General features: G+C 37.0%; 1 protein-coding gene across 11 annotated transcripts in view; it reads right to left on the bottom strand.

Annotated features, from left to right (window-relative positions):
• Positions 1–14: 14 nt before the first annotated feature.
• Positions 15–23,662, bottom strand: part of IRAG2 (inositol 1,4,5-triphosphate receptor associated 2) — a 56,163-nt gene continuing 32,515 nt past the window's right edge. For all 11 annotated transcript variants that reach the window (XM_033222648.1, XM_033222644.1, XM_033222650.1 and 8 more), the window contains 12 exons: positions 20,260–20,317; positions 18,791–18,854; positions 18,678–18,705; positions 18,270–18,410; positions 11,408–11,542; positions 7,119–7,266; positions 6,203–6,246; positions 4,548–4,610; positions 4,392–4,441; positions 3,991–4,092; positions 1,299–1,406; positions 15–533 (listed from right to left, as the gene is read on the bottom strand). In XM_033222648.1, the coding sequence (XP_033078539.1) occupies positions 290–533; positions 1,299–1,406; positions 3,991–4,092; positions 4,392–4,441; positions 4,548–4,610; positions 6,203–6,246; positions 7,119–7,266; positions 11,408–11,542; positions 18,270–18,410; positions 18,678–18,705; positions 18,791–18,854; positions 20,260–20,317 (1,185 nt within the window). In that variant the 3' untranslated portion in view covers positions 15–289. The remainder of the gene's footprint in view (positions 534–1,298; positions 1,407–3,990; positions 4,093–4,391; positions 4,442–4,547; positions 4,611–6,202; positions 6,247–7,118; positions 7,267–11,407; positions 11,543–18,269; positions 18,411–18,677; positions 18,706–18,790; positions 18,855–20,259; positions 20,318–23,662) is intronic.

Here is a 23,662-nt window from a genome sequence, read left to right on the forward strand (position 1 = left end):
CAGCTTTCACTCTATGAAGATTTAAATGATTCTTTATTTCAATAAACTTTAACAAACAATATATAATATTTCTTCCTTAAAAAGCTCATTCAAAGATCATAGGCAGACTTCTTCCCTGTTGTATTTTAGTTGGGGAGATAAAGGCAAAAAGAGGAAATGTAAGCTGTCTTACAGTCATTCTGAGAACCTCTGGTTTCATGCTATACTTTCCCAGCTAAAAGTTACTAATTTACGAAGTTCAGATACTGAAACTTAAAAATCAAGATCCATATATTAGGATGTCCTGTTGTCACACTGGTGGTGGCCCATTGTGTCGGAGTCTGGTAAATGGCCACAAGATGTGTTCTAGAGATGTCCATGAGTCCTCTTGCTGTGTGGGAGCAGCATCCACAGACTTCTGGAAAAATCGGCCTGTGAGGAAGCTCATCAAAGCTGCAAACAGTACAATGAATGCAACAGAAAGCCAGAGGGCCTTATTAGCCTTTCTGATGGAGGACTTGAGATTTGTTGCCCAGGAAGCTATTGTGTCATAACTATAAGGAAAACACAAACAGAATTTGGTAATTGGTAATTTGTCGTTAGAAACATTCCTTTTGCTACCACCACCAATCAGGTGATCTGTCCTCCATACCCGCAAAACTGCCTTTTAATCTACATATTATGATTTATCATTTTGGTTTTGGAAACAATCTGCCTCCCACCCTTTGTAACTATTAGGATTAAAGAAATGATGTGCTACGATGAGAATCTGAAAATTACATGATGTAGGCATATCTTCTAACAAGTACATACAAGTATCTCATTCTTTCAGTAAGGCAAGGCAACATATTCCTACAGTGGAAACAAAATGTTCTTTGCTGGGTAGAGTGGATGTCTGTGTATGTACTTATGTGTGTGTACAGTAGTCCCCCTTTATTCTTGTGGGATAGACTCCAAGACTGCCAGTGGATGCCTGAAGCTGAAAATAGTACTAAACCCAGTATATACTGTTTTTTCCTATGGATACATGCCTATAATAAAATCAAATTTATAAATTAGGCACAGTAAAAGATGAACAATAACTAACATAGAATAGAATAATTTATAACAATATAGTACAGTAAAAGTTACGTGAATGTAGTCTCTCAAAATAGGTAACATAGGTTCAAGGATAACTAGACATACAAAGTTTGTTGTTCATCTTAAATATAACAATTTGGCATGTCTTTTAGTAATTTGATTAAGATTAATACTGTCAGCCCTGCCTCACCCTTTCCCATTCCACTAAAATGGTAGACTTTATCAAGTAGATAACTTACACTGAAGAGACATCCCACTTTGATGGATTATTTTTCTTTTCAGAAAGACCTGGTTTCCTTGTCCTTTCTACTATTTCTTCTCCAGGTTGCTCTGAGTCATCTTTAGTTCTGTAAATAAATGTTGCTTTTAATATTTGAAATTAAGGATAATATGCTATAATTATTCATAAAATATTGCTAAATCTTACTGTAACTTAAGAGGCAAACAAATGTTTGTTCAGTTTTAGGGAAACTTGATAAATATCTAACTCTAAAAATCAAATCACCAGATTAATTTAAACCTTTTATAGAAATTTAATTAAAAAATAAGTTCCTCTATTTAGAAGAATAATAAATGTGTAGAAAGTTAGAATATTAGCCAAGTATATATAAAAAGGGGACATTTAAAAAGAACATTCTGAAGTTAGTCTCACCACTCATCATTATCATTAACCAATGTTATTACTATGATTTATTTCTCTGCGTGTGTGTGTATATGTGTGTGTGTGTGTGTGTGTGTGTGTGTGTGTATATATATATATATACATGTTTAACCATACTTTATTAAACACTTTAATCTCAGCACTTTGGGAGGCCAAGGAAGAGGACTTCTCCCAAGGATCTCAGGACTCCCTGGAGTTGGAGGTTGCAGTGAGCTATGGTTATACCACTGCACCCCAGCCTAGGCAACAGAGTCAGACTCTGTCTCTTAAAAAATATATATGTATGTATATATATTCTATATACACATTTCTAGATTATGTACACATATTTATATTGTACATTATGCATATATTATGTATTTATATAATACATATTTATAATGCACATTTTTATATAATATATAACACATACACATATTTATATTTTTTATGTGTGCATATATTATATATAAATATGTGTATATATAATATATATTTTTTAAGAGACAAAATCTGACTCTGTTGCCTAGGCTGGAGTGCAGTGTATATAAATATATACTATATATAGACATATTATATATAATATATACACACATATTTATATATAATATATATGTACACATATTTATATAGTTTATCATATAGAATATGTATATATGTGTATATAGTATATATATTATGTATAAAAAAATATATAATACATATTAATAGGTATATATATTTTATATATGGGTATGTACATACACCTCTGTGTGTGTGTGTGTGTGTGTGTGTATGTGTATATACAAAACAAATGCAGACACCATATTTCTTCCTTTTAAATTGTATTTAACATTAGTAAAAATCTTTTCTCATTATTCTTGATTATATTCCTTTCTCTGTATGATTTCCAATCAGTGCTAACTTGGAGTAACATCAGAGTTTATTTTTTTCTTTGAAAATCTTAATGATTTAAAAAGAGGTTTTGAAAATATTCTCAATGTAAAACGAGTTAAAATAAAAGGTTAAAATAAATTAGTATTCAGTGAACTGGGAAATAGCAATTGATTGACTGCATTTTAAATCAAATCATATTATTTAAAGAGGTGTACCTCCACCTAAGCAAAACATAATTGTTCCACTATATTTGCTGATGAGTTCCGAGTTGGATTTGAATTTTGAAATCTCAAGCTCATAATACCCTGAGAATTGCCAAAGGGAAATGTGTCTCAAAGACCTTTTTTTTTCATTCAAACATCTATAGGAAATAAATATAATAGACTTTAGTTTTTAAAGAAAACAAGACCCAAGAGCCAGGATAAATTGCATTTCTGTAAGATTCTCAAGGTTTCAGTCTTTTGTTTACAAAGACTTCTCAGTGGAAATCATACCATACTAACAAAAAGCAAAAACTAGATAATCTTTTGAAGGAGACTCTTGAACTGATTTTTTTTTTCCAACCAGCTCAAAAAAGATTCATTATGTTAACTCTAAATCTGAAAAGAGTTTGTAACACATGCAGTAGGCAACCAGGACTTTAAGAAAAAAAAATAAAACAAAAAACCAAAACAGATTATCTGAGGTTTGCACCATGTCGTGCTCATCTTTATATTCCTTAGAATTAAGCAGAGTGTTCATCACATGGTAGGCACTCATGAAAATGTATAAAATAAGCATAAAATCATCTCCTTAAGATCCCTCACTCTAACAGATATGAAAACTGAGACCAAGTAAGGTTAGGCACTTTTTCTAATGTCACCCAAGGACTTAGAGGTAGCATTTCTGTATATCCCTCCTTCTTGCCCTCTACCTTTCACTGTAGGAGTATATTTGTTTTGTCTGCTAGATACAGAGATAGCAATTCAGTATTCCTCTACTCTTCATTTACATAAATGGTAGATGTACATACATGTTACATATGTGCCTATATGTTATATAATATGTTATATATCTCATGTTTTAAATATATATATATATATAGATGGACATTTTACTTCTGTGGCTCTTTATTGACCTTTCCCCATTATGGACAGACACCTGGACAAGAAAAAAATTATCTTCACAAATACGACAAATTCCAGGGTCTTTTCTAACTTAAGACCTCAAACTTTGCCATTCTGAGAGCAATGAGAGTGAATGTATTAATATTCAGAAATCACATTTCTATTGTGCTTTACAGTTTATAAAAGCATTTTACAATGAATTATCTTTTTAATGATACAGCATTATTTCATCTCCGTGGAATAAAAGTGATTCCCACTGTTTATGTCCCAGTTCATGTCAGGTTAATAAACACACTGAGCTTCACCTACTTTAGTTCACATTTTTCTTCTTCAGCATCTGCCCAGGAATAGGTGCTAATAAATCGAGGTAATGAGGGACGGTGTTCACTCTGCTTTGACCCCAAAATACGCCTAAATAAAGACGATTATAGCCACTTGTCAAATCAAATACATCTGTAGCCATTATCAATTTATTTCCTACTGCTTAAATAAATACAAAATTATATGTCCTAATTTTTTTTTCTTGGCACATTCACAGATCTCCTACTTCATAAAAAAACTTCATAATTATATACCAATTTACATAATTATTCTGTTTACACTTTGTGCAAATCAAATATTGCTATATCACTTAATTGAAGCACTCATTTAGTTGAGCCCAAGTATAAAATAGTAAGGTTCCTAAAGAGGAACCATAAAATTACACTTACCAACTGCTTGACCTCCTACTGAATCGATCATTATTTTCCATCCCAGTCACCTTTAGAAGTTCAAATGTTAAAAGAAATGATAAAATATACGTTTATATTTTCTGTCATATGAAAATGAATTTACCTTTGACTAAGAACACTTAGCAATTGTCTTACCATTCCTGCATTTCCAATATTTCTGGGTAAAGAGGCAATAGTCACTCTCCGAAGAGAAGGTGGCTACCAGAAGGAGGAAAATGTACATTTAGAAAACTCTCAATAATTTATCATTGTAGGCAACACCAATGAATATCCTTGCACATGCACATCCATGCACTTGACCACTGCTGAGTTAAACAGTAGACATATCTTAAAGGATCCTCTTGTGGCCAAATTGTCTTCCAGAACTATTTTACCAGTTTATATTCCACCTAACTCAATGTTGGATTATTATAATTTATGCCAATCAAACAAATATAAGATTTCTTGTTTGGGTTGCAATTACTTGACTTCTAGTAACATTGAACGTTGCTTTTTTACGTTAAATAATCATGTGTTTATTTTCTCTGAGAACCACTTGTTTATGTTTACCACATTTGTCTATATTAATTTTGTTTATATTGAATTTTGTCTAAATTGAATTTCCATATTTCTGGCAGAAATGTTTTATTGTTAATCCAGCCAAATCCGTTCTTCTCTTTTGCCACCATTGCTTCTATGCTTAGAAAGATTTCTCCCAACTCAAGAGGAGATATATATGCACCTACATGTATAGCTTTTTTGTTCATGGTTTCATTTTTTCCATTTAACACATTTAAGGATTGTCATGATGTTTTAATGAATGAATGTGTTTCTTGAGATTTGTACAGAAAAGCATTATATAGTATTATGTGGTTCTTAAGGTTTAAATAGGTACATCAGGATACAACATTTTTTAAAATGTAATAAATAAACTAAGGGGGTTCCATGTGAATCATTTTCTTAAACCATCATCCCTAATTTCATTTCGTAGGTTAGTTGAGCATCAAGAATATGAAATTGCGGCCCAGGAAACTTGGTTTCTAACCATGCTCCTACCAATACATGACCATAATTGATCACTTAACTGCTGTGTTTCTCTTCTCTCGTCTGAAAAAGAGGGATTTGTATGGAATGATTTTAAAATCACTTATTGAAAAATTCTTTGTATCGATTTTTACACTGTGGCAAAACCTGCTGGTGACCTTTAGTATCACATTCTTCCTTCTTAGTTAGTAATAAGCCCCCTGAGTTTTAGCTAGGCATACAGCCTCCCAAATACAAACTGTATTTTCCAGTCTCATTCGCAACAAAGAATGGAAGGAGAAGTGTTATTTCGGACTTCTGGGGAATGTCTTCACAGGGAGAGGGAACACTTGTCATTGCTTCTTTTTTTTTCTTGGAATGAGATGATGTAATGATGAGGGCTTGGTGCCTGGATCTGAAGTAGCCATCTTAGACCCTGAGGCAGAAGCCAAGGGTTGAGGATAGTGAGGCAGCAAGAAAGAAGGAGGCTGGTCCCTCAGGATCTTGTGAAGCTGCTGTGCCATTGTTGGGTTACCCACTTCCAACTTCAGTTTTGCAAAACAGAGAGAAACTATTGTTATACTGACTTTCTTCATGCTGCCAGGCACACTTAATTGATACAGAAATGTAGCAGAGAGTATAAAAGCATACTTAGATAAACAAATACATCTATATGAATTAAAATCACCATTTGATTATTTACATATAAAGGCCTGAAGCTTCGAATAACATTTTAAAACCATCTTACAAGTGTTTGCTAGACATTTGTTAAGTGAATTGGTAGTTACCTTGGAGTTTAGAGAAGCTGAACGTTTTTTAATTTGGCAGTCATCTGAAAGGAAAAACACATTGACACGTTTTAGCTATTACACATGCCATTTATGTTAAAGCAACGTTTTAATTCTTTAAAGGTAAAGCAAAATTCAGAAAATATTTATTAAGACTTTAGAGACTACTGAGCAATATAAATATCTGTTTATCATTCATTTAATGCTTCATAACAATTACAATCTTAACCAATGTAATACAGTCCTCTGTGTCACTGTGATGTCCACAATGCCTAGCTAGCACAGGGTAGGCACTACATGTGTGTCTGCTGGAGAAAGGAATCCAAAAGTACAGTTCAGAAGAGTATCAAATATGATTACTGTTCTAGAACAGGGAACAGATTCTCAAAATAAGAATTCTGCTCAGAAAATTTCATATTGTTTATTTTAAATAAAACTATTGTAAGATTTATAGAAACCATATGTTATTCCCCATAGCCTCATATGTTTCTCTGTTTTCCAGTTCATCAATCAGCTTACTGTGCCAGGGTCATTCCTTCCGTGAGGAATCAAAACCATTGCTAATGGGAGCACCCATTTAAGTTATTTCTCCTTTTTACATGTGGAAAAATTCTAATGTATCCTAAATAGAGGAACACTAAGGTCAACCTCATGAGTTGGATTAAATATATTCTGTCATCTCAGTAATCTAAATTGAGTTAATAAATTTTTGGCGTCATTACCAAAGAATCCTTCATGTGCCCCAACCTGTTTTCTGACACCTTACTTTTAGCTATATAAATAACAAGAATGAATGATTTTTCTAATATAAACTTAGCCTAAGAGTTTTATTATACTAAAGTCATAATAAGACTTAGCAAAAAAGAGGAGAACGTAGAAAAACACAACTCATACTATTATCATAAACTTTTATTACCATCATCTTCAAGAGGATTGAAAGACCTTTCATTCTGCAGAAGAACCTGTTTCAGTTCTTCTAATTCAGCATGCTCTTTAGCATACATCCTCTTCAAGTTTTCTACATGCTGAATCATCACTTCAACTGCTTTACTGACCCGGCTTTCCTAGCAGGAGAAAAACAAGCACATTTACATTGAAAATACTACTCTGAATTAAAAGATGGCGATTAAACACATTTACCTTCACTCCATTCCTAAATCCCACTAAAATGGCAATAAATGTTTTTTTTTAAAAAAAAAAGACATGCATCTACAGGGGCAAACAGAAGAGAATATGACAACAAGACTTTGAAAGCTGGATAGAAGGACTAGTGGCAAATGACTAAGACCTGGAAAAGCTGAACCCTAAAAAAGGCAATAAGAAAAGCCTAGAAGCAATCTACATTGCACCTCAGTAAGGTTGAAAGTGGGTGTGTGAACAGAAGAAATGGTTGAAAGTCTGTGTTTAAAAAAAAAAAAAAAAAATAGGTCCAGAGATCCCCTTCCTCGCTCTGGCCAGCAGAGCAATTTTCCCTCCACTATTTTGGTGAAAGACTGTATACAGTTGGATATCTAGAGAGAGTTGAGTTGAGGTTCGTGCATTGGGAAAGAACAGAAACCTGATGATGGATCAATCAGGCTGAAAACAACAGATTTAAGCAAAAATCTATATGCATATTGAATATTGAGATCCAGCCTTACTCCTCCTTCCAGCTTCCAAACACTGGCAGCCAGAGTTACACCCTCAAGGCAGGCAGTTGGAAGGTTTTTCTCTGGGGATTCTAATATTCTAAGATAAAAGTCCTATAACTAATGACATTAGGAGTACCCCCTCCCCCCACCAGTGAAACATTTGGAATGTTCATAGTCCGATGAATATTTGTGTACAAGTATCTAAGTGTCTGTTTTCAATTCTTTGGAGTATACATCTAGAAATGGAATTGCTGAGTCATATTAGTTAAAAGTTAAATATATTAGTTTAACTTTTAAACATTCTTAAACTTTTAAACATATTATTAGTAAACATATTCTATGTTTAACTTTTAAGGATCCACCAAACTGTTTTCCATAGTGGCTGAACCATTTCACATCTCCCAGCAACGTACAGTGTTTGCAGTCTCCCCACATCCTCACCAACACTATTCCTTCTTTGCTTCCTCCCTCCCTCCTTCCTTCCTTTCTTCTTTCACAATAGACATCCTAGTGGGTGTGAAGTGGTATCTCATTGTGGTTTTGATTTGCATTTTCCTAATACATATAAGGATGTTAAGCATCTTTTTACCTGCTTATTGACCATTTGTATATCTTCTTTGAAGAAATGTCTATTGAAGTCTTTGGCCCCCCCCCCCTTTTTTTTTCAGACAGAGTTTTGCTCTTGTTGCCCAGGCTGGCGTGCAGTGGCACAATCTTGGCTCACTGCAACCTCTGCCTCCCGAGTTCCAGTGATTTTCCTGCCTCAGTCTCCCAAGTAGCTGAGATTACAGGTGTGTGCCACCACGCCTGGCTAATTTTTGTATTTTTAGTAGATGAGGTTTTGCCATGTTGGCCAGGCTAGTCTCAAACTCCTGACCTCGTAATCTGCCCGCCTTAGCCTCCCAAAGTGCTGGGATTACAGGCATGAGCCACTGCACCTGGCCACACATCCTTTCAAACCACAGTAAGACATTGGGTTTTACTCCAAGTAAAGTGAGGACCTTTAGGACATTGAACCAAAAAGTAACACAATCTAAGTTTTAAAAGGATTACTGTGGCTCCTTTTTTAAGAACAGACTATGTTGGGGGGAGGGATTGGAATTGGATGGAAGCAGGGAGACCATATAGGAACCTATTGCATTAATCTGGACAAAATAGAAAGGAGGCTTAGATCAAGATGGTAACAGTCGAAAGGGAAATGAGTGGTTGAATTCTGAATATATTCTGACAATTCAGCCAATAGGGTTTCTGTAGAATTTAATGTGAAGTGAGAGAGAAAGGTGTTGAGAATTACTCCAAGTCCCTCTGCCCCTATTTTGGCCTGAGCAACTAAAAGGACAGAGCTGCCCTTGAGTGAAGTAAGGAGCTTATGCATGGGGTAAGGTTTGGCGGGGAGACCATGAACACTTCAGTTTTGAATGTTAGGTTTGAGGTTATAAAACATCCAAGTGGGATTGTTGAGTCAGCAGTAGCATACCCTGGTCTGGAGCTCAGGGGAGTAGATTAGGCTAAACATATGAATTTGAGGGTCCTCAGGTGACTGCACGGGATCACGGGGGACAGCGTGCACATGGAGATCAGATGCGCACGAGTGGAGTCCCGTGGCTCTTCAATATTCAGAGGTCTGAGAGAAGGGGTAGGACTGCAGGAAGCCTGGAAGGAGCAGTGTGTGATGTACAGAGAAGCCAGGGGACGTGATGTCTGGAAGTTAAGTGAGGAAAGCGTTTCCAGGAAGAGGAAGACATCAGCCATGCCAGATGAGGACTGAGAAACTGAATTTTGTAATGTGGAGGTCACTAGTGACCTTGGAAAAATCTGCTTTGTGGAAGCAAAAAGCTGATTTAGATTGGGTTTGAGAGAATATGGGAGGAGGAAGACTGCACATAGTGAGTACCATTCTGTCGAGGTTTGCTGTAAGTGGGAGCAGAGAAACAGGGTGGTGGCCAGAAAAGAAAGGATGAAAGGTTATTTTGTGTTTGTTTTGTGTTATTATTCCCATCTAGAAAACAACATATTATTTGTGTGCTGATAGAAATGGTTCAGTAGAGTGGAGAAAATGTAAAAGAAGAAAAGTCAGGAGAATTTGGTCCCATGACTCAGTAAATTAGTGGGGAAGGCTGACCTTGGATAGAGTTAGAGACAATGCATCTTTAGGAACAAGAGCAAGGGAGTGTGTAAGGGTTCACACGCCAGGAGGCTTTGTGGCAGTTTCCTTTGATTGTCCCAGTTTCCTCAGTGAGGTTGGAAGCAAAGTCATTACCTGTGTTTGAGAGAGAATATGGGGAAAGACATGATAGTGGTTTGAGGAGAAAGGAAAGGGTGGGAAACTGGTATTTGAGAGAGAAGGAGGGTGATTGAGGGGAAGCCCCACAGACCCACTTGAGGTTGGTGATAATGAATTCAAAGAGAAACAGGTCAGCATGGGAATGTGACATTTTCCAGCTCTGCAGGCATGAGAGGGAGAAGCAGATTTACTTGTAGATTCGCCAAATGAGTAAGACAAAGCAAGAAAGGGAAAAGTGTTGAGGGGTCATGCAAGGTAGTGAAAACTATGTTTAACTGTGGAGTATAAGCTTGGCCAGGAAAGCAGGGTGGCCAACAATAGCGTGAGGGACAGCGAAAAGGTGTGAGGGGCCAGAGATTGATACAAGAACTAAATATCTTCATCGTGGAAGAGCAACAGATAATACCTAAAACTGAAAATAAATCACTAAATGACAGCATGAGCATGTTATTTAAAAATGTGAATGCAAATACAAAACAAATAAGACAAAAGAGTTGAAAGTTGTTTCTCTGGATCATGGGAAATTAGTAAGGCTTATAGAGCTGATTGACCTTTTAAAAAACTATGTGCATATATAACTTTAGTAAAAACGAAACCAAGAATAACAGTATTCTCTAGTGAGGGGTTAAAAAGGAGCTAAGTGGTAGAAATGTATAACAAACGATCAAACTAAAATTACCACCACAATTAAATTTCTCCTTAAGAAAATATATTTTTTAAAAAGTCTGCTTAGGTATAGATTTTAAAAATTCATACCTCCCCAGGTGTGCCCACAAAGAAATTTTGGAATTCTACTTCTCTAAGGACAAGTACACACAGATGCATATACAAGGATATTTACTGTAATATTGTTTATAACAGAAAAATATCAAGAACATCCTGAAATGATTGAATACAAAGAATTGGTTAAATAATTTATGTCTACTTAACCAGTAGGATACCATAAAATGGTGATGTGTGCGTATATATTTATATCACACAGAAAGTTACCTATGTTATATGATGAATAAAAAGCAGATTATGATACTATATAAGGGATTATAAACATGATATATAACACTATACATCTTGAAGAATATATCACAAAATTGTTATGATTGTCACTGGCTCATGTTATTAGATTTTTTTTACATTTATTTGTACATTCCATTTTTTCTATATTAAACACATATGTCTTATACAACAAAAGTATTTTTAAAACTTATTCCTAGAAATGAGAAATCCACAGTCTCAGGAAAAATGAATCTTTTTTGTAATTTCATTCTAACTAGAGAAATGAAGACAGGTTACCTGATTAATGGCTCCCAACATCTCAGCCCTACTGGCCACTCGTGCTGTGCACTGGCTAAGAAACTTTATACTCTTCTCCAGCTTCTTAATGATTTCCTGTGCCTGGTTGTCATCTTCACACAGAGATGTTAAAGACTGTACAGAAAACAGCATATTAAAAGATATCCAAAACAAGCATTCAGCGAGTGATTCTAACACTGACTAAGTTGCAAATGTGGATGACATTCTAATCTCAGTTATTTCGGTGGAAGATGAAAAGCAGCAGCAAAGGCCAATAATGAATGATACTGATATATTATTATCTGTGTTGGGTACTGGGTAGATATATGCAGGTGATCACAAATCTTTCATGTCTATTCTTTTTTATTTACTTCCCAGATTTGCCACATCTTTCTATAGCTAATAGGATGGGCTACAATTAATTGACAATGGTAAAGAGACTATGCTTATAAAAGAGGTGAATATCATATAAGGAGCATAGGTTGGAATTTTAAGAAACATAACCAAGCATACTGGAATTAAAAATGTCTCTGACAACTATGCTTGTTCTTCCATGAATGATAAAGTATGATTGGGATGGCTAGGTGAATATACATTCATTGCCTTATGAATTTTCCTCTCAATCCTGTGCCCTTTACACAATATGATGCCCTTCCTGATGAACATCCTTCTCACCAGAGTACAGACAGGATTAAGTGAATAACAGATTTGGAAGCAGACATGACACTGTTCATTACCTATGTGATTGTGAGCAAGTTTCTAAAACTTTCCCAAATCTAAAACAACATGAATTATAAGAGACACCATGATTTTGTATATCATTAAGAAAGAAAAGGCTGTCAATAAAACCATTAGGCACTACCAACTATAAATTGCATCATAATTTTAGAAATGTTAAAAAAAAAATTCAACCTTTCTGATTTGCTGTTTCCTCATCTGTCTGATCAGGACCATCACATATCCTCTCCAGGAATACTGTCATATGAGAGGTAAGAGATGCTTGTTGCACATTTGGTGCTCAATGAAGGACAACCACTTTTGAAACAGACAGATATGTATAAGTTGTAGTTAGAGAGTTGCTAACCAACTAGAATGGCAATTGTCAGACTGCAGTTTCTTAAGTGGTTTAAACCACCACCCCCAGTTGGGAAGGAAAGAGCAGATGTTAATTGTTAGCAAAACAGAGTATGGTCAACCAGGATTAAACCATGAAGAAATAGAGAATCTGAACAGGCGCATAACTAGTAAGAAGATTGAATCAGTAATCAAACATCACCCAAAAAGAAAATCCATGACTGAATGGCTTCACTAGGGAATTCTACCAAACATTTAAAGAATTAATGCCAGTCTTCATAAAACTCTTCCCAAAAATTGAAGAGGAATACTTCCCAGCTCATTCCATGAAGTCCACATTACCTTAATGCCAAAGCCAGAAAAAGACACTAAAGAAAAAAAAACTACAGACCAGTATCTCTGATAAATATTAATGTAAACATTCTCAACAAAATACTAGTAGACTGAATTCAACAGCACATAAAAAGGATTATACATCATGTACAAGTAGGATTTATTTCTATATTGTAAGGGTGATTTAACATATGAAAATCAATCAATATAATATACCACATTAACAAAAAGGAGGACAAAAGCCATATGGTCATTTCAACTGATGCAGAAAAAGCATGTGATAAGATTGAACACACTTTTCTGATTAAAAAACACAAAAACTAGGAATACTAACAAAAAGGTGTGAAAAACCACACAGATTATTTTTACTATGTCACTGAAGTGCTAATCAAGAAAACTAGAAATAGAAGAAAATTTCCTTAACCTAATAAAAGTTATATATGAAAACCCCACTACAGTTATACTCAGTGGTGAAAGACTGAAAGCTTATTCCTTAAGGTCAGGAACAAGGTGAAGATGCCCACTGTCACCACTATTATTCAACATAGTACTGGAAGTTCTAGCCAGAACAATTAGGCAAGGAAAATAATGAAACGTTATCCAAATCAGAAAGGAAGAAGTAAAATTATTTCTGTTTGTAGATGATATGATCTCATACATCGTAAACACTAAAAATTCCACCAAAAAATCTGTTAGAACTAATACACACATTCAACAGAATTGTAGGGTACACAATTAACACAAAAAATTAGTTGTCTTTCTACACACTAACAATTTCCAAAAAGGAAATCAAGAAAACAATTCCCTTTACAATAGCATCAAAATGAATAAAATACTTAGGAATATACCTAACAAAGGAGATAAAAGAGTTGTACACTGAAAACCACAAAACATTGCTGAAAAAAATTAAAGAAGACATAAATAAATGGAAAGACATCCTGTGTTCAAGGGTTGGTAGACCTAATTTTGTTAAGATATCTATACTACCCAAAGTGATATACAGATTCAAGGGTGTCTCTATCAAAATCTCAATGGTATTTTTTTTTTTTTTTGCAGAAATAGAAAAATTTATCCCAAAATTCATATGGAATCTAAAGGGACCCTAATAGCCAAAACACTTTTGAAAAAGAAAAAGGAGGAGGGCTCACACTTCCTAATTTTAAAACATATTACAATGCTACAATAATTAAAACAGTGTGGTACTGGCATAAAAACAGACATATAGACCAATGGAATAGAATTAAAAGTCCAGAAATAAATGTATATGAAATGATCTTCAACCAGGGTGCCAAGAATGCACAATGAGGAAAGATGGTCTCTTCAACAAAATATTGCTGAGAAAACTCGATATCCACATACAAAAGAATGAATTTGGACCCTTACCTTACATCATATATAAAAACTAAAAATGGATTAAATACCTAAAAGTACGACCCCAAACTAGAAAACTTCTAGAAGAAAACATAAGGGAAAAGCTTCAGGACATTGGTTTTGGCAATGATTTCTTGGATATAACACCGAGAGCACAGATAACAAAAGTGAAAATAGACGAATGGAACTACATCAGATTTAAAAGTCTTTATGCATCAAAGGACCCAGTCAACAGAAAAAGCAACCTATAGAATGGGAGAAAATATTTTCAAACCATACAACTGATAAGGGGTTAATAGCCACAATATATAAAGAACTTCTGTAACTCAACAATTAAAAATCCAAATAACTCAATTAAAAAATGGAAAGAGAGTGGCCTGAAGGCCCTGCCACATTGAGTGCAGCCTCCCGGGCATGCAGGTCCATGATATTCAAAGAACATTTTATGAAGAACACATTCTGTGAAAGATAAAGCTTGTCAAAAGTGCAAGCCTACCAATGTGTTTGATTTTCCTATATAATTCTGCTGTCTGAAGAATTGGCAGGCTTGTTGAAAATAAGAAAGATGAAGAACCTTGTGAAACCTTTGTTCTTCCTTTACACAGCTCATCTATGTATGCCAATGAAGAATTCTCCAAATATTGTGGATTATCTATCACTTCAACTCCTCCAGGAAAAGAAGCAAAAAGAAGCTCAAGCACTTCTGAAAATGAAGGAAGTGCAAATGAATCTGCAAAAATGAGTGCAAAAAAGCCAGGAAGAAAACTCAAACCCATTAGCAATGAGTCTGAAAGCACTGAAGAAAGTGATGTGAGAAGAAAAGTTAAATCAGTGGAGAAAATAAGGACCCAACAACACAAGGCTATTCCAACTGCAGCATCTTCAGACCTTTCAGAGAAACCAGCTGACTCAGTCACTTCCAAAAGATAGGACCCATTAGTGCCCAGCCATCTGTTGAAAAAGACACACTGACAACAGAAAGTCAAGCAAAAACTCAGAAAAAAAGGGAATACATCTTATGGCAAAAGGAAAGTATCAAGAAGTGAAGCCATAGTCTCAGATATTTCCAACATTGTGCATATTTAGTGTCTAGAAGGAAAGAAAATCAACAACATCATGGAATTGAATATTGTTTTGCCTGCATTTGAGAAAACCCTCGTCTAGTATAAACATAGAACAGAATCTAAAATTTGTAAGAAAGCCATCAATAAATTTTATTTTAATAGTAAATAAGAACTCAACAAAATATTTTAAAAGTCCAGATATTGACAAATCTGAAAAAGAAGAATGCTAAGGTAATTTCAGATATCAAAAAGAAATGGCAGTGTTTGACTGATGTCCAGGATGAACTGCTTTGGTTAGAGCCACCAAATGAAGCAATTACAAACAAAATATTCTGAACATAAGGAGAGAACAGTCTTCCCTTAGGAACGCAGCTATTTCTTATTTAATTCAAAACAACTTCATCAGAAGTATTCAGATGTTCAGGAGAAAGAACCAAACATAAAGGAAACATATGATTCAACCAGCCTTCCAGGTGTTATTTAAAGCAGGAACACTTTTGGGAGCTGAAAACCATCTGTAAAATATCAACCATCAATGAGAGAAGTTCCTCCACCAGGAATGAGAGAGCGGTCTACTAAAATATGCCTATAGAAAGATTACTTTTATGCTACTATGTTACCTTCTAAAACTGTACTTTTTTTTTTTTTTTTTTTTTTTTTGAGATAGAGTCTTGCTCTGTCGCCCAGGCTGGAGTGCAATGGCGCGATCTCGGCTCACTGCAACCTCCACCTCCTGAGTTCAAGCGATTCTCCTGTCTCGGCCTCTCAAGTAGCTGAGATTATAGGTGTGTGCCACCATGCCAAGTTAATTTTTTTTCCTTTTTTAAGACAGAGTTTCACTCTTATTGCCCAGGCTGAGGACAGTGGTGTGATCTCAGCTGACTGCAACCTCTGCCTCCTATATTCAAGTGATTCTTCTGCCTCAGCCTCCTGAGTAGCTGGGACTACAGGTGCCCTCCACCATGACTGGCTAATTTTTGTATTTTCAGTAGAGACAGTGTTTCACCATGTTGGCCAGGCTGGTCTCAAACTCCTGACCTCAGATGATCTGCCCGCCTTGGCCTCCCAAAGTGTTGGGATTACAGGCATGAGCCACCGCGCCCAGGCCCAGTTAATTTTTGTATTTTTAATAGAGACAGGGTTTCACCATGTTGGCCAGGCTGGTGTCAAACTCCTGACCTCAGGTGATCTGCCCACCTCAGTCTCCCGAAGTGCTGGGATTATAGGAGTGAGCCACCGTGCCCAGCCCTGCAACTGTACTTTTATAAATAAATTTTTTTTCTGCAAAGAAAATAGAAAGGGACTTTAATAGATATTTTTCCAAAGATGATATACAAATGGCCAACAAGCACATAAAAAGATGCACAATATCATTATCCATTAGAGAAATATAAACCACACCACAATAAGATACCACTTCACACCCATTAGGGTGGCTATCATAAAATCAAACAGAAAATAACAAGTGTTGATGAAGATTTGGAGAAACCAGAACCTTTGTGCACTTGTTAGTAACAATCTAAAATGATAGAGCTGCTATGAAAAACAGTACAGTGGTTTCTAAAAAATTAAAAATAGAATTACTATATGACCTAGCAAGCCCACTCTTGAATCCAGATATACTCAAAAGAACTATAAGCAAGGTCTCCAACGGTCTCCAGGAGATATTTACACACCTATGTTTCTAACAGCACTATTCACAATAGCCAAGAAGTGGACGCAACCCAAATGCCCATCAATGGATGAATAGATAAGCAAAAATTGATAGCTACAGGAGAATTTTATTGAGCCTTAAAAGAGAAGGAAATCCACTCACATGCTATAATATTAAGCCTTGAAGACATTATACTAAGTGAAATAAGCCAGTTACAAAAGACAAGTAATGTATGAATCCACTTATGCAAGTCCCTAAAGTAGTCAAATTCATAGAGTCAGTAGGACAATGGTTGCCAGGGGATGGGGTAAGGAGGAAAAGGGAAATTAACAGGTACAGAGTTTCAAGATCTGTTTTGCAACAATGTAAATAAACCTACATTGAACTGTCCACTTGAAGATGTTCACGATGATAAATTTTATGTTACATATTTTATCACAGTAAAAAATAACATGATTCTTTTCCATGGTTTCTGAATTTTAATGTCCTTCATCCAAAACGAAGCCTACTAATTTTCCAGCTCATCTCTAAATGTATGGTAACTTCACTATATGGAAGGATAATAGTAGTTGTTACACTCCTATGCACCCCCATTCTTCTCTCAGTACCCTATAGCAGGCTTGCCCATCATCTGCAAGACTGAATCAGTTACCATTCCCTTTCCTCAGTTAATCATAAATGGGAAAAACTCAATTCTCTTCTTTGAAGCTGAAAATTGATATTATTTCCTATTGCTCAGTTTTCTGCATGATTCCTCTTCTGCCTGAAATTTGAAAATCCAGAGAAAAGGCAGATGACTCATACAACCTACTTTAAAAAGACATTTTTCATTTTATTGCTGATATTCTATTAGTGAAATTTTTATTTCAGCCTGGTCCTGCATTTTTACTTTCTATGATTCCCATTTGGGTCAGGCAGAGCTTGGTACCTGGTACCGGTTTGGGTCATACAAGTAATTTCATATGTACTTATGAAAGTGTTATTAAAAATATGACCAGATGTTTTCTGTGGGTGTTTTTTGTTTTGTTTTTGAGACAGGGTCTCACTTTGTCACCCAAGCTGGTATGCAATGGTGTGATTATAGCTCCCTGCAATCTCCAACTCCTGGGCTCAAATGATCCTCCTGCCTCAGCCTCCCAAGTAGCTGGGACTACAGGCACGCACCACCACATCTGGCTAATTTTTTTTTTTTTTTTTTTTTTTTTTTTGTAGAGAAGGGGTCTCACTATGTTACCCAGGCTGATCTTGTACTCCTGGCCTCAAGTGATCCTCCTGCCTTGGCCTCCAAAAGTGCTGGGATTATAGGTGTGAGCCACTGTGCCTAGCTTAGACCAAATGTTTATATCCCAAATGTTCTGATTCTCACCTCTAATAGTTTTAAACAGTTAGTGATTTCTTTCTTCAAATTTTCTTCTGCCAAGTCACGGGACCTCTCTTCAAGCTTCACTCTCTTCTCCAAGGTAAACCAGTCACATTTAAATCCCAAAGATAATCTGAGAAATTCTGCCTATTGTCAAAATAATGTGAGGGTGAGGAGGAGGAGAGAAAACTGGATGTGGTCAGATGTTTCAGTTTAATACTGTTTTATACAGAGGCATTTCTTTCTGCCCCCAGCAACATAATGCTGACATGCACAGGGTTCACCTGCACTGAGTCACAGCCAAGCCAGACAGACACCGAACATATGAGAGCTTGTGCCAAAGCATGAAGTGACTGTAGCAGGCGAGTCTGGAACACTTCTTTAAAAGGAAAAAAAAAATTGCTTTAAACTCACCTCCACCTCCTTCTCATTAGCAGAAGTGCTGTAGGATAAGACAAAAAACATATTTGAACATAATCCAACAGAAAAATAAAACATGTTAACATGCTACATGAAGAAGCACTTACTTCTCACTTTGTCTAAAGTTAACGGATTTCACAGTGGTTACAGGAAGAGGGGAAACCACAGAGTCTATTAAAAGACAATAAAATATTATTTGGTTAAAAGGGCTTAACATATAAAAGCACATTTGATCTAATGTTATATCTCCACTAAACAAAAGTATTTCATTTAAATATGTCTGAGATGATAGCCAGCTAATAATGGGTGCACTTAAATTATAATGTTATGCTAAGCTATTGGGATCACAATGACATTAAAATCATTGGTTTATACCTCAGCATGTGAATAGTCTTTCGGACTTAAAGATGTCTCAGAATCAAGCGAGAGCCCAGTTTGTTCTCTTTGCATTTGCATGTTTGTTATACTTGATCCCATGGCTAAAAGCCTAAACTTCCTACTGGTATCCTGGTTCTTCTTTGGATTGAGGCTTTATTAATAGTAGCAGGAACAGTAGTAGTAATAATAATACTGGTAACAATAACAGTGACAATAAACATGGCATCAACCATGGCTTTATTATATGGCCAGTCCCAGAGCAAAGCATTTTACACATATGATTTTATCACAACTTTACCAAGAACTATGTATTAGTTATTAAGAGCACTGGATTTAAAGTCAAACAAACTTGTTTTAAATCTGAGCTTTTTTGAATCTTACAGTTATGTGATCTTGAACAAGTCACAAACTCATTAAGCCATCTACAAGATAAGACTGATAATTTCTTTATCATATTAACTAACTTTTATGAGAACTTTGGGGCCAGACACTTTTCTAAGTGCTTCATACATATTCATTTATTCAATCCTCACAGCAAACCTTCTGTTGTAGATACTCTTATTGTTCACATTTTACAGGCTAGGCAACTGAACCACAATTTACCACCTCACATAGTATTTGGAGGACTCAATAAAACTATGCACACGAAATTAGCCTAGTTCTTAGCATAGAATGGATTCTCAGTTAAGTGTACTTTCCTTCTCTTCATTTTCCTCTTGCAAATGAGAAAATCGAGACTTGAGATTAAGTAACTTTCCAAGATCACATAGCTAGTCAGAGACTGATCCCATGTAGAGTCTCTATTTTTCCAAAGCCTGAACTCTATCCACTATTCCATCCTAATGGAGGTAGGCTAAGGGGGAAAGCATATTAGCACTTATTCTGTAAATAGTGGCTTTACTTTTAGATGGGATACGGAAAAAGAACTCAAAGTAGACCATAAAATTTGCTACCAATATTGACTTGGTTCTTAGTTCACAATAGAGCACCAGTTATTACAAATTTTCTGGGATCGAACAGTCAACACAATGCAAATGTGGCTGTTTGAAAATGATACAAATGGAATCAATAATTGGTCCTACTGACCTTATCCAGAGATGCTGAATTTGTGATATACCTTTATTTGGACAGATTTCACCCACAAAAATATCAGTAGAGAACAAAAATTCGCATGGGGATTGAGAGAAACATTCCTTACCTCCTGAAGCACGTTCTTTTTTATGTTCTTCTATTGTTTCTGGTTCCTCTTTGGCTTCCTAAAATCATAAGATTTTACTGCTGTACATAAGTGGAAATACTTCATAACCAGTTATTTTCCTACTTCCTGTCCTCTCCTAAGCCTACTCTGACAAAAACACTCTATAACAGCAGTCCCCAACCTTTTTGGTACCAGGGACCAGTTTCCTGGAAGACGGTTTTCCCGCAGGGGTGGGGTGAGGGGGAAATAGTTTCGGGAGGAAACTGTTCCACCTCAGCTCATCAGGCGTTATTCTCCTAAGGAACATGCAATCTAGATGCCTTGCTTGCACAGTTCACAATAGGGTTCGTGGGAATGTAATGCCACCTCTGATTTGACAGGAGGCGGAGGTCAGGTGGTCATGCTCCCTGGCCTACCGCTCACTTCCTGCTGTGCGGCGCAGTTCCTAACAGCCTGGAATAGGTTCTGATCCCTGGCTCAGGGACTGGGGACCCTTGCTCTACAGTTTTTAATGCTGTTAAGAAGGAAATAAAATTGGCTGCAAGGGGGCTTTCAATCTAGTTGAAGCCAAAAGCAGGTAAATACATGAAAATATGCAAACATGATGCGAATTACCACAATGCAAACTAGGATTAATTGCCAAATAATGAGATAGATAAACAAGTGCTCTGAAAAGGAAGGAGACGGCCGGGCGCGGTGGCTCATGCCTGTAATCTCAGCACTTTGGGAGGCTGAGGCAGGTGGATCACCTGAGGTCAGGAGTTCAAGACCAGCCTGGCCAACATGGCGAAACCCCGTCTCTACCAAAAATACAAAAATTAGCCAGTGGCGGTGGTCCGGGCCTATAATCCCAGCTACGCTGAAGGCTGAGACAGGAGAATCACTTGAACTGGGGAGGCAGAGGTTGCAGTGAAATGAGATCGTGCCACTGCATTCCAACCTAGGCAGCAGTGCAAGGCTCTGTCTCAATTAAAAAAAAAAGGAAGGAGAGTGGCACCATGACTGCACGACTTTAGTAGCATGGAATTTCTGCAGACAAGGAACATGCTGAAGTTTGATGAAGAGGTAGGACTGGATGGATGAAGAGGTAAGGTGTGGGTGATATGGGGCTAGCACATGAGGCTGTCTAGATCGTTTTTGGAGAAACTGTGACAAAGATGGCTGCTAAGACAGTGTTATGTTAGGCTTCTACTGCATACAGATATGTTTTAAGGTCACATAAGGAGTTGTGTGTAGCTGCTGTTTCCAGTTCTTCCTCTCCCATTCGTGATCAATTAACTGTTCTACCCCCTTACGCAACACTCCAACGAAAGTGTTCTCACCAGCTATCTGAACTCCCTATTGCCAAATCCAGTGGATAATTTTCAATCTTTATCTTACTTGACCTTACTATAGCATCTAAAATGATCGATACATCCCTTCTTCTTGAAGATTTTTTTCTCTTGATTTCCCTCTTCTGACACCCCAGCCTCACATCACTACAACAGCCACTTCCCAGTCTCCTCTGCCTTCTCCAGCAGATATTGTTAGCCATATCCTCAGTGCTCCCTTCCTTCCTGCCACAGTCCTTGGGAAATCTCATCCACACACTTGGATTTTTGCTGATAACACACAAATATATGTCAGCTTTCAAAAACCGCACAGGTGAGTTTATGAATATGGGTGTGTAGCCGTATATAAAATCTCCTTACTATCAGTGTCTCAGTTCAGCCTGAAATTTGACTTGTCTCAAACTGATCTTATTTTACCCCACAAATTCTACTCTCCTTCCTCTTTCCCTACTGTCATGTTATTCTATTCATTCTGCAGGTTACGCCATAAGTCTGGGTACCTTTTCCCATACCCCTGACATGTCATCATCTTCTGTGAATTCTACCCCTAAATATTTCTCAACTTTATCTCCTTTTCTCCACCTTCACTAAATTCATACTACTTTCATCTCATCTGAATTATTGCCATAGTATCCTAACCAGTCCCACAACCTCCAATGGCAAATTGGTCCATTATTTTAAAAAGTGTCTTTATGTCTATATTTTTTTGAGATGAGAAGGAATTTTCTTTTCTCAGAAGATTCTCCTATGAAAGACTAAAGGACTTGAATTTTATCCTGTTCGTTTTTTACTAGGGGCAACCATGTTCAGCATATGTACTAGCCAACACTACCTCCTACCTACACAGCTGGCCCTCTGTATTTGTGGGTTTGCATCTATGGATCTAACTAAAAAAAATTCTAGTTAGGCCGACAATGGTTGTATCTGTACTGAACACACACACATTTCCTTTCTTGTCATTTTAACTATTTACATAGCATTTATATTGTATTAGGTATCATAAGTAGTCTAGAGATTATTTAAAGTATATAAGAGGATGTGTTAGTGATACGGGAGGGGGCAGGGAAGTGCTGGATAGAGAAAGGCGGGGTGCCCGGTGAGGGCTCCACCCTCAGGCCTGTGCCCGCAGACCTAAGTGAGAACAGGCACTCCTGTTTCTATGTCTGAATGTTGTATTTTCCAAGACCACTCTGGCCTACCACACCCCTCAACCTGTGCCAACATAAACCCGAGACCTTAGCAGGCACACAATACAAGCAGCTGAAGTGAGCACACAACACTGGCAGACCAGCAGACTGGCAGACTGGCAACAGTGGAATGACATGGCAGAGAAAGAGAGAAGAGGGGGGATGTCTGGATGCCAAGGGGAGCTTAGCCTGGGGCAGTCTTAGAAGAGTATGGCCTCTGGGCAGCCTGACTCCAGGGGAATGCCACCTTCCCATTCCATACCACCTTCCCACTCCATCCCCCTTTCCAGCTCCCCATCCATCTCACTGAGATCCACCTTCCACCACTCAATAAAACCTTGCACTCATCCTTCCAGCTCATGTGTGATCCAATTCTTTTGGGACACTGAGCAACAGCTCAGGATACAGAAAGCTGTCACACTGGTGCTCTGCCCTTGTGATAAGGCCGAAGGTCCATTGAGCTAATTAACACAAGCTGTCTATAGATGGCAAATCTGAAAGAGCTTTGTAACACACACCCACTCAGACTCTGGGAATCACAGACATTCACCCCCAGATGCTGCCAGTGGGGCAGAGCCCAAAAGCGCTTGCCCTGGCCTCTGTACCTGCTGGTCTGCATGCTCCCCCTAGGGGTTTGAACTATGGGGTGACCAAGCAGGTGAGCCACACCACTGCTGCACGTCCTGCAAGGGGAATCAGGGAACTCTCCTGTTTCATTAGGTTATATGCAAATACTATGCGATTTTTATATAAGAGACTTGAGCCTTCTCTGATTTTGGTATCTGTGGGGTTCTTGGAATCAATCCCCTGTGAATAACAAAGGAAACAAATGACATCATGTCACCATTCCAAATCACAAATCCAATCATTTAACTATCTTCAGAA

This window comes from Trachypithecus francoisi, unplaced genomic scaffold (assembly GCF_009764315.1).
Source record: "Trachypithecus francoisi isolate TF-2019V2 unplaced genomic scaffold, Tfra_2.0 Lachesis_group11, whole genome shotgun sequence".
In the NCBI taxonomy this organism is placed as follows: Eukaryota; Metazoa; Chordata; class Mammalia; order Primates; family Cercopithecidae; genus Trachypithecus; species Trachypithecus francoisi.